This window comes from Austrofundulus limnaeus, unplaced genomic scaffold (assembly GCF_001266775.1).
Source record: "Austrofundulus limnaeus strain Quisiro unplaced genomic scaffold, Austrofundulus_limnaeus-1.0 Scaffold153, whole genome shotgun sequence".
Taxonomy (NCBI): Eukaryota; Metazoa; Chordata; class Actinopteri; order Cyprinodontiformes; family Rivulidae; genus Austrofundulus; species Austrofundulus limnaeus.
The window spans coordinates 1,251,450-1,263,673 of NW_013952555.1; the positions used below are offsets into that span (position 1 = coordinate 1,251,450).

The window sequence follows — 12,224 nt, forward strand, 5'->3', positions numbered from 1 at the left end:
ATCTTATTATATCTGCTCCTTTTCTCAAATAAATAAATTCATTCAAAAATAATCTTTAGTTTATAAGAAAAAGAAAAATACAAAGGTTTAACTCCTTGAACAACAAAATGAATAAACTTGAATGTTTGCTTTGGCCAAAGTGTTTTATACTGAATGGCTTTTCTGACCTAGCCCTCACCATTTGCCTGAACTTGGGACCGACATGAGAGAAAGAAGTTATGAAAGCTTGGCTTGTGCTGCTAAGTGAATRGTTTCAGCATTTACAATAAACCATAACATAAAAAATAAACCACATRCTGGAGCCATGATGTTTTATTTTACCTTCATAGATAATTCTAGTTTTATTGTTTCTCTTTGTTTGTTTATGCCTTCTTTCTGTGTGCTCCAAGGTGTGACTGAGTGGACGCCTTGGTTCAACATCGACCATCCKGGTGGAAATGGGGACTATGAGCGTCTGGAGGCGATTCGTTTCTACTACAGAGARCGAATTTGTTCTCGCCCTACAGCCATGGAGGCTCGCACCACAGATTGGGTGGCAGCTGCAGACACCGGGGAAGTGGTCCACTCAAGTTTGGAGAAGGGCTTCTGGTGCATCAACAAAGAACAGCCGTATGGCCACATCTGCTCCAACTACCATGTTCGCTTTCAATGTCCTCCAGGTAATCCTGGTGACAGGARGACCATATTGGAAGTCACACAATTACATGCTGTTTAAAAAAGTTGTACATGATCAAAGCGCTCAACGTAAGATTAATCTCTTTAATATGTGTGTGTGTGCAGTGCAGAGTTATTGGACTGATTGGAGTGAGTGGGGACCCTGTTCCACCACTACTTGTGATGATGTGGGAGTCCAGGTTCGGAAGAGGAAATGTGTGAGTGCTCAGCCCATGCCTCTTCTGTTTGTGCCAGCATGCCAGGGACACCATTCAGAGAGGAGGGAGTGCTCCAGCCCACCATGCACAGGTAATGACAGTAAATGATGACAATAAATTGGTAAAGTAAAACAATTCATATTCGTTTGTCAAATTATTMACCATGTCAACACTTATCACTGAAATCCAAGTGGAGAATTATTCATAAATCAATAAAGTGGACAACAAATATATTTTAAGGAACAAGATTTTGTTTGCATAAAACTCAGCAGTAATTTAAGCTTGCTTTTTATTTTCTAAACATAACATTTTCCAAAGCTAGAATATTGTCAGTTTAGGTTACAGTTTAGGGCCTTCAACTTTGAAAAATACCATTATCTGCTTATTAGGGAAAACAGCTTCAGTGCTGAATATATTCTGTTGCAAAACGTTTCCATTATATTGTTCAAGAGTTCTTGAATAGTCCAGTTGTAATAGTAATATTATAATAGTTATTTATTTAAAGCTGAAAACAGTATAATTGGACCAGTTTTGTTCTAATATGCTCCCCACTGTTTACAGAGAARACAGTTTGATCCACTGTTTAAAGTTTAATCACAAATACAATGGCGAAATGTCAAAAACAAATTATAATGTGTAATTTTATGCAATTAGCCAAATGGCATCCATGGGGTGTCTGGGGGACATGTTCAGCAACATGTGGTGGAGGTCGCCGGACCAGAAGAAGAACCTGTGTGAGGACATCAGCGACAGTTCACTGTAAAGGACGAGCTGTTGAAGTCCAGAAGTGTGGAAAAAATCCATGCCCAGGTACACTAACTCCCACTGCATTTAGAAGTTTTTAGACTCATTTGTTTGATGTCTTTGACACTCATGTATGTTACTTGACAAACAGCAAAATGCCAGCGTGTTTGCACAGAAGGCCGTCCTAGTGAGGACTGCAGCATCTGTGTTTGTGTTGGCCACGAGCTGTACGGAGATGTCCAAAGTGTGACTGGATTCCCCATAGCAGGCGCCACAGTAGCTCTGGCCAGCCATCCTRATGTCATCCGTGTTACTACGGACAATAAAGGACAGTTCAGGCTTGAAGGAATCTGCTCCTCCAGCTCAAGCTTGATCACCATCAGSAAGGAGAAGTTTGCCCCAGTCAACGTCTCTACATCCAGTAATGCTACAGGGGTGTCCAGGTTGCAAGCTGTGCTCAGATCAGCAGGTGAGTGCCAATGACCAGAGTCATTAAATATTGTGTTTTTAGTATTTWGTGTTTGGATTTTTATTGCTGTATCAATCATAGTTCCAGACTGAATGGAAATATGTACCAACTACAAACCAGACTAAAACTTTTATGAAAGGTTTKACATAGTCCAGACCACTTCTTTGGTTGCAAGAAAACCCCATAAAATACAACTGTTCTGGTTCTGAAAAAGCAAATCTCTCAATAACAATTTTTCATGTCCAAGGAGACCAATGTAAGAATAAAGTGTACACATGGTTGAGTTTAAAGAAGTCTACCCTGTGCCTCACTATTCACAACAGTCAGGGTCATAAGATTTGCTCTTTGCTTTTCACAGAAAAGCCCTACATTGTGAAACACCCAGAGGAAAAGGTGCGTTATGAAGGAGGACGGGTGCTCTTGTGCTGCACAGCAATGGGATCACCGGTTCCTGACAAATATTATTGGTGAGATATACAGCACTACTGAAACAATATATAGCTATTTGATAACTTTATCTTTTGATTTATATCACATTAAGATTTTGATACACTCACTGATGTAACTGTTAGACTTGGATATTGTGGGTCAAACGTCCTCCTGTTTTGTCCTCCTATATTGAAAAATGCAATCAGGTACCACAATGGGACTCTGCTGGACAGAAAGCTGTACAAGTATGAGGCGGATCTTATTCTCCGCAATCTAAAACAAGAAAATTCAGGAGAGTACTACTGCAAAGCCAGCAGCCCTGCTGGCAGCATCAAGTCCACCCCAGCCCTCCTTACTGTGATTGGTAGGTATACCACAGTTTATCATACATAAAACATTAAATTCTTATTAWAATACATGTGTAATAAAGATTTCTGTCACAATTGGCAGAAGATTTGACCCTGATTGCAAACAAACACAAAGAGCTAAAAAAACTTCTTAATTAAAAGAAGCAAAACAAAAATGCTGACAAGGCAGCAAAACTTTACACAAGCCGTGTTTCCATCAAGGATTTTTAATGCGCATTTTGAAGTATCGCATCAGAAAAGGTGAATGGAAATGGCATGATTCGGAAAAACTTCCTCTAATTTGCATAAAAGTTGATACGCTCGCTTGAGGTGTTTTTTGTGTTTTTTTAGAAAAAGACTTGCGCAAAAGGACAGATGGAAACACATTTGCCGAAAAAGTTCTGACGTAGCGAACATTTACCTAACATGTTGATCAGCTGTTCTCTCTKTCTGTCCGAAACTGGCACCGGTACCAGAGCAACTGCAGCCGCGACTGCAGCTGGACCCTCCTCCCGCTGTCGGCATATTTTCAGTTATTCCTGTAATGTGAAGAAAAATGYATTTCTTTCTCTACGTCTCCAGACAGCATGTAACATCACCAAAACTAGTTGATATGACGGAAAAAATACAACTTTCCCGATAACTTCTCTCCATTTTCCTGAGATGCGACTTTTACTTCCTGTTTACTACACTCATGCCTCTGACATAATTGATTCGCTTCCAGCCAATTGAAAATGTGTCTGATTTGCATTTATTTGTTTTTTTCTCCTTTTTGCGAATTTTTAAAAATTCACAAAATTCGAATTAAAATTGGATGGAAACACAGCTACAGTCTCAGGAGGAACAAGGATTTATCAAATGACTTAGAGAAACTAATGTCACAAGGACAAAAACACAAGTAACAGAACCATACAGAAGTAGAATAAAACTCACCATGAAGGGAATAAATCTAAAAACAAATTCAAACAACTACCAATAAGTAACCAAAACACACAGATAATCATAGAAGGCTGATCTTCCTCTGGAGAGGGACTTGGTGACTTGGTTGGTGCTGGAGGGTGTCTCGGTGCTGACAGGGTGATTTGGCTGATAAATGAGGCAGAGGAGCTGGGCTCTCTGGATCAGGTGGTCACAATCCATGAAGTGCTCCAAAACAACTTTTTTTCTCCTCATGACTAGCCTGGTTAAAACAAGACCCTGTCCTTCACTTTGCTTCGTACAAGAGTCTGGACTTGATGCATGGAGAATCGTTTCTTGCAGGAGGCGTGGCCTCTGCTGAAGCATATATGTGTTGTCGCTGTGAAGGAGGSTAAGCTAAGAAGCTAACCAGAAATCACGTGTGCTGTAAACCGGTGGTTCCCAAACTTTTTGAGCTTCTGACCAATAAAAGAGCAGCAGAGACCTGCGCCTCCAACTACATTTGGCTGTTATACATTGAAGTCAGATCAAATAAACAAGGGCATAGGAACATCTTAACAATCTTAACCACACTCCTCTGTAATAAGGAAAAGTTATTAGAATTTTTTAATGAAATCTTTTCTTCCCCACCTCGATGTTTCAGGACCCAACATGGGGTCCTGACCCCAACTTTGGGAACCACTGCTGTAAACAACCCTACTGAGAGGAGAGAAGTACAGAGCCGAATAAGACGACTGTAAATGAGAGCTGCTGCTTTGTCAGACAAATTAATTTTAATTTGGAAGCCTCATCGACACAGACAGACTTCATTCACTTCCTCCACTGCCGTATGCTAAAATAACTTGCTGACACTGCACAGAAAATCGACGTCATTCAAAACCCCACCTTCTGTTTGCTGATTGGTCCACGTAAAATAAACTACAAGCTGACACTGCGCAGAAAATTGACGTTCTCTTTCCTGATTGGCCCGGCTAAAAATCTGCCAGCGAAATCCATCTCAGTGGGAGAAGTCCCAGACGGAGCAGAGAAGGGAAACTAGAATTGAGTGGAACTGCGTAGGAAGGCAAGGGCCAGGCTACCTCATGACTGCGCCAACCAAGGATGGCGAGCTAACTCCTCTAGGAGGTTGAAAGCTGGACCAACCATTCTGTATTTGTCTGAGGCTGGTTCTGATGGAGGTTTCTTTGTGTTAAAAGAGTTTTCACTTTCTACTGTGGTCAATGTGCCGCTCACGATGGGAGATTTTATTTTAATTATTTTATTAACCTGTATTTATCCGGCAAATCCCAGTGAGATCACAGATCTATTTTGAAAGGGAGGCCTGGTTCAGAAGGCAACCTTACATGCATGTTTTTGGCCAGATCGTGACAAAGTGAAGATGTGATGCCATCTTCTAGCCTGGTTTAATCCAGACCCTGTCCTTCACTTTGCTTCATACTAGGGTCTGGACTTGATGCATAGAGAATCGATTTCTTGCTGGAGGGGTGGCCTCTGCTGAAGTTTAAAATGATTGGATCAGTTGGCTGCGACGTATGTCGCTGTGAAGGAGGCTAAGCTAAGAAGCTAACCAGAAATCGCGTGYGCTGTAAACAACCCTACTGACAGGAGAAATATACCGAGCCGAATAAGATGACTGTAAATGAGAGCTGCTGCTTTGTCAGACAAATTTATTTTAATTTGGAAGCCTAATCAACACAGACTGGCTTCATTCACTTCCTCCACTGCTGTATGCTAAAATAACTAGCAGACACTGTGCAGAAAATCAACCTCGTTCAAAACTCCTTCTGTTTGCTGATTGGCCGAGGTAAAATAAACTACAAGCAGACACTGTTCAGAAAATTGACGTTCTCTTCTCTGATTGGCCCGGCTAAAAATCTGCCAGCAAAATCCTTCTCAATGGGAGAAGTCCCAGACRGAGCAGTGAAGGGAAACTAGAATTGAGCAGAACTGCATAGGAAGGCAAGGGCCAGGCTAGCAATCTTCTGGCTTCTTTAGTTAGACAACCTTTACTAATCAGTATTTTATAATGCATGTGAATGTTTTTGTACAGTGAGATGACTTTTGTTGTGAAATTGTGCTAGAYAAATAAACTGATTTTAATTAAATTGGTATATTTAGTCCTCCACAAGTAAAACCACTGACAAAAACCAAACAACCACAAATTAGTTTGCTGTATAAAGAGCAGCGGCTGCAGAGACTGAACACAAACTTTAAGAGGAATGAATGCCAGCGCTGAGCTCCAACCATCTCACCCMCTGAGCCATTTCATGCATTAAAAAGAATCCAATAAAACCACAGCATCCTGCAACTCCAGGGAAGGAAAAAGTCAGCTTCTGCACTGACGGCGAAAAAAGGCTAAAAAAATATCATGGCAATCTGGTGCACAAGTTTTATTGTATTTACATTGGTTGAAACTTCAGCTTTCAAAAGGGTTTCTTACTGTGTGCGACAGCTCTGGATACTGTAAAACCTCAAACAAAATATCTCCAYAGCATTTGGCACTGAGATGAAAACCCAAAATTAATTCAGTTTTTTGTTTTTCTGTCTCAACAGGTTTCTGTCACCACATTTGTGTCAGAGAGCTGCATTGTGTTTATTATTTAGATGCTCATTAAGACAGGTTCACATGAAGGTTCTACATAAAATACTTCAAAACATTTTACCTCAGGCCACAAACAAATCCCTGCTCTCCCAGTCGTCACAGCAGGAGACACTGCGTGTGAGCACAAAATGACGCAAATCTTATTCCAGGATGGCAAATGTGAAAATGTCTTTCTTTTTAAAACAGATAATTTATTAGTCTATTTTTGTAATAAACAGACTGTCAAAATTTATTATCCACAGATCATAGACTATAGACTAAAGTAGGTACTTGACACTCACAGCTTTATAGATAAAAATTATCTTGATGCCTAGACAATGATTTTTTTTCTTTCCAGCTCCCTGTAAGAAAGTAAATAAAAATTCTCTTTACCATTGTGTATATTTATAATTCCACTCGTGCTTTACTTTCCAACTTGGACATGTAAGGCTTTTACAGAAAACAGTTCTGTGAAATGGCCTCACAGACCAATTTGTATTTATGATCCCTCTGGTCATTCACTATCCCAAATGAATCCAGCCACATCCTGCACAGACACAAGCTTTCAGAAATTAAGCGGGCAGTGTGGAGCTGAACTCATCTGGGCTGAAGAAGAGCATGACACATTAAAGGAGACATACCATGCTTTTAAATCCTTCTTTTTCCACATTTAAATCATTCAGTTGGKGTTTAAATAAAGTGGAACTGCAATGCTTTGGTCTGAATTCCTCCTTATAGTAACTCCACAAGCCCCTCTTTCACCCCTTTTCTGAGGCGGGTCTCAGATCAACTCATTTTGAGGCYGTCTCTTTAAATCCCAATTAGACACTTCACACCCTATCCCACTCTAGTTTCCAGAGTGGTCCATTCTAGTTTGATAGAGGTGTTTACAACTATAYAGTGGCGTAGAAACTTGTATTTACAAATAAGATAAAATATGTCAACAAGGGAAGACTTGTCTATCCAACCTTACATGTTGGAGCCAGAGTCTGACCCAGAACCAGAGGAGAATGAAGACAACCCAACTGTAATTGGCGAGAACAGACCGTATTTATAAGTTTATTTGCAAATACTAATGTAAGTAGTTCAGAAAACACAATAAAATATAGARAAAATTGCATGGGATGAAAAATATGAAAGACAGAATATAAAGATATCTATGCAGCACTGGGAGAGACTATATTTAACTTTGCTGCACTCCTAGAGAATCCAAGTACATAACAAAATGTATTCAACTGGATTTTGCATGATATGTCCCCTTTAAATGTGTGACGGACATCTGCCTTATATCAATTCCAAAACACAACAAATAAATTTGCTTTAGCAGTCCTCATTGTGGTTAAAATTTTTTAAACTAAAAAAAACTGCTGTGCATCATCATGAGTATTCACATGGTAATAAATCAAATTGTTTGATTCTACGAGTGAGCAGTCGCACATAATTCAGCCGTGACACCGCAGCTTGGCTGCTCAGAGGCATACTAAAAGTGGGCTGTGTTCAACCTATCCCCTTAACTTTCTCCATTTAGAAGACACACCAAGGTGGCCAGAACAWACCTTAATATAGGACTGACGAGAGCCTTTAGATACTTTCATGTCATGCAGGCATTCTATGAGTGTGTGTTTATAATACAAACTCATAAATTACTCAAACTGAAATAAAAAATAATTTATTTGTTTTACATCAGTCTTATTCCTATTACTCTAATATGCAATTACAGCATACTCAACAATGTCTCACAGTCCATCAGAAGTTCTGTCAGATTACGGCAAAAACAAGAACATGGTGTAAATTCTCAGTCACCCAGGACAAAATAGGAATTCTTAAAAATATTAAAACAAAGCAAGTGGGCATCTAATCTGTCATTGCAGATGTTTCACTATGTATCTGAGGAGATTTAATAAATAAAGTCCAGCATTCCAATCTTTAAACTGCATGAGATCCCAGTTCCAGTTTTAAATTGAAAAAGGTCCCAAATTTGAAAGTGAAATGTCTTCTACAGATAAGAAATCTGGTTTCTTTGTTTTAAAATGCTTATGAATCCCCATATGAAGTTGTGCTTTTGACTAGCAGGTTTAATTCATTTAATTTGTTTTTCAGATAAAAATAAGTGCATCAAAATTTTTTCACTTTATTGGTTCAAGTTTTTTAGATCAACAGCTTAATGTACTTTATCATCTTTATCACAGCTGAAGGAACACCAGCATGCAATTCCACCCCTGAGTCACACCTCATCAGACTACCAATGGACTGCGTTCAACCTGGAACCGCCTCCAAATACTACAATGCTGGTCGCTGTCCTCTCAACAAATGTGCCGGTTCCCTCGACTTTGACATGCACTGCAGAGATGGAGCTGGGCTCTGCTGTGGAGTCCAGAAGATGGAGAATCAAATCATTRATTGTGGTAACTACAAGCTCCCTATCCGGGCAGTGACACAGTGCAGTTGTCTAAACTGTGTGCAGCCCACTGTTCTGGTTCGAGGCAGAGTTGTCGCAGCTGACAATGATGACCCTTTACGTTTTGGGCACATCTACATTGGTAAAGAAAGAGTGGGTACCACTGGATACCAAGGAGGGTTCACTTTACAAATTGCTCCAGAGACTCAAAGATTAGTCGTAAATTTTGTTGACCCCACTCAGACGTTTATTGAYACTCCAAAAGTGTTCATTTTTGACAAGAAGAGTGGCTCAATTTATCACAATGTGAAAGTGATGAGGAAGCAGATGCCAATTGATATCAATGCAGGAGAAACCAATTTTTTTGACTTAGGAGAAATTAAAGGTGAAGACCCCATAGGACAGTTGGTCATTCCACCCAATTCTTTCCATAAAGACAGTGGAGAGACCTATGAGGGGACTGTGAAAGCCAGCGTCACATTCATCGATCCAAGAAACATCACTAYGGCAGCTGCAGCCCCTGGTGATCTCAACTTTGTGAATGACGATGGTGACATGCTTCCTTTGAGGACCTATGGCATGTTTTCAGTTGACTTTAGAGATGAAACAAACAACGAAGTTCTTGGAGCTGGGGAAGTCCAAGTCCTCCTTGATACACAGCATGTTAAAATGCAAGAGCACATTCCTGAAATGAAGTTGTGGTCCTTAAACCCAGAGACAGGTATCTGGGAAGAGGAGGCTGACTTCTCCTACAGCACAACCACTGCTGGTGGTCATGGACGAAGCAAACGTGAGGAGCGCACGTTCCTCATAGGCAACATGGAGATCAGAGAACGTAGACTGTTCAATTTAGATGTACCTGAAAACAGGCGCTGTTATGTGAAAGTGCGTGCATACATGAGCGACAAATTCCTACCTTCTGAACAGCTGGAGGGTGTTGTAATCAGCTTGATTAACTTAGAACCCAAACCTGGTTATTCATCAAATCCCAGGGCATGGGGCCGCTTTGACAGTGTCTTAACTGGACCCAATGGAGCGTGTTTACCAGCCTTCTGCGATGCAATGAGGCCTGATGCTTACACAGCCTATGTTACAGCAATGCTAGGTGGAGAAGAGCTGGAGGCAGCCCCTTCCTCTCCCAAGATGAATCCAAATGTCATCGGGGTGACTCAACCATATCTCGACAAGCTAGATTACCAGCGTAGTGATCATGACGATCCAGCTCTGAAGAAAACAGCCTTCAGAATTAATTTGGCAAAGCCTAATCAAAACAATTTTGATGAGACTAATGGACCAATATATCCATATCAGAATTTATTAGGTTGTGAAAATGCTCCTGTGGATGCCAATCATTTCAGATTTTTCAGAGTGGAAAAGGACAAGTATGAATACAATGTTGTTCCCTTTGAGGAGAATGACTTGACAACATGGACAAGAGACTACCTTTCCTGGTGGCCTAACCCCCAGGAATTTAGAGCATGCTACATTAAAGTTAAAATTCATGGCCAGAAGGAAATAATGATCCGATCAAGAAACCTGGGAGGAACACATCCGGAGACGAGGGGCAAACTATATGGTATTAGAGACATTCGCAGTACTCGTGACATGCGAGAGGCCAACACCTCTGCTGCTTGTGTGGAGTTCAAATGTAGTGGCATGTTGTTTGATCAGGCAGAGGTGGACAGATCTCTCATATCACTGAGTCCACAGAGCAGCTGTCGCAGAATTAGTATTAATGGTCTTCTACAGGAGTACCTTATTAAACATCCACCAATTGCTCACAACAATGAGTCACAAGCATTCACCATGTTAGCGCCTGTTGATCCATTGGGACACAACTATGGCATCTACACAGTCACAGACCAGAACCCTAGGGTAGCCAAAGAGATYGCCATTGGGCGCTGCTTTGATGGAACGTCAGATGGTTTCTCCAGAGAAATGAAGTCCGATTACGGCGTTGCAGTGACCTTCAACTGTCTAGAAAAGAAAATAAACAGGGAAAGCCTCTTCCAGCGTCTGCAAACCAACCCAGGTCAGACACTGTCTCAGATGGCAAGGGATATGAGGGAACTGGAGGGTGTGCAGGCAAGGAGATCCTCTTCTCAGGTTGTGGCTTATCCTGCAGAGCAACRAGGGAGGACCCAAAGTCGGAGAGTTAGCTCAACAACCAGAAGAAGAGCGTCCATGCGARCACAGCAGCGCCAATAGAAGTGCCAAGAAATAGGTTTGAAAAGAATATCTGATCTATGTTTACACTGATAGCAGTATCAAAATGTTTTTCTTCCTTTGTTTTCTGTTAGTGTTTTTTATTGAAGGTTGATTTGTAGAATTAAAACAAAAGCATAAAATTGTCTGTCTWTTGAAAAGTAGGAATTCCTTTTTGACAATGAACACTAAACGGAAATAGACATTCAAGCAAAATCATCAATCATGACTGATCATTAGTTGAGAAGAAACTTGAAGGATAGAGTGTATAACCTTACTTTCCACATAAAAAGCAAATATCATTTAAGATTTTGGACCTTGTTGGCTGGTATTTATTTCAGTGGCTCTGTTCWAATTTTGTGAATTAATAGACAATATCAGCTGTTAACATTAGAGCATTTATTAAATTTATTTGTGGGATTACACTTAGCTGACTCAGTTGAAATCAGTCCTTCACAATTGTTCTAAATACTATGGTAGACTGAATCCAATGAGCTAAATGCTTTCAATATCCCCCAAAAACAAGATGATGGTTCTTTCTGTTTACAGCCATCACTGTGCCTGTATTCACCATTTCACACAATAGACAAGTCTAAAAATATTTTTGTTAAGTTTGTCATACCTGCCAACTGTGACTCAGCCAAATGTGCTTCCACACTAGCTTAACATGTACAAGATGTATCACTTTGGTATCAGTCTGTTTCAATTGAAGAAAAGTGACTGTGAGGTACTGTAAATTTTTCATTTTCTTTTGCACATTTTAAATAATCTTTTTAGCAAACAAAATATTATTCAAACAATATCTTTGTCAGTATTTCATTTCAACAGTAGTAGAGCCATTCAGGAGATTACGTGTTTGTTGTTGGTGTGTTTGTGAGCTCAGTTTATATTGACAGCAATAACCGTAACAAAACCTGAGAATTAGTCACATTCAACATGCTATAGGCATAGTAAGGCACCATGGTAAATTACTGTTTCTGAAGAGAAACCAGCCTTTTTGTTCTTTCTACATTTTTGCACAAATAACATAAGTAATACCATACTATAAGTCAGTGATTCCCAAACTACCCCCCCACACACACACACTTCCAAACCTAGCTGAGCAGAGTTTAAATTATTCAAATGAACTTGGTGATTTTTATACAAACATAATAAATTGATATTTTCGCAATCTCTGAATCTACAAGGCTATAGGCATCCGAGGTCGGGCCCTACTATAAATGAAAAAAAAAAGAAAAAAGAATATACTGTATATATACAC

The 12,224-nt window shown here is 40.1% G+C and overlaps 1 protein-coding gene across 1 annotated transcript in view; it reads left to right on the plus strand.

The window, feature by feature from the left end:
- cilp2 (cartilage intermediate layer protein 2) overlaps window positions 1-12,060 on the plus strand; it is a 24,631-nt gene extending 12,571 nt beyond the window's left edge. Inside the window, exons 2-8 of the mRNA XM_014016773.1 lie at window positions 390-659; window positions 781-963; window positions 1,527-1,682; window positions 1,768-2,085; window positions 2,444-2,552; window positions 2,721-2,878; window positions 8,550-12,060. Coding sequence (XP_013872227.1) covers window positions 390-659; window positions 781-963; window positions 1,527-1,682; window positions 1,768-2,085; window positions 2,444-2,552; window positions 2,721-2,878; window positions 8,550-10,966 — 3,611 coding nt within the window. The 3' untranslated portion in view covers window positions 10,967-12,060. The remainder of the gene's footprint in view (window positions 1-389; window positions 660-780; window positions 964-1,526; window positions 1,683-1,767; window positions 2,086-2,443; window positions 2,553-2,720; window positions 2,879-8,549) is intronic.
- The last annotated feature ends 164 nt before the right edge of the window (window positions 12,061-12,224 follow it).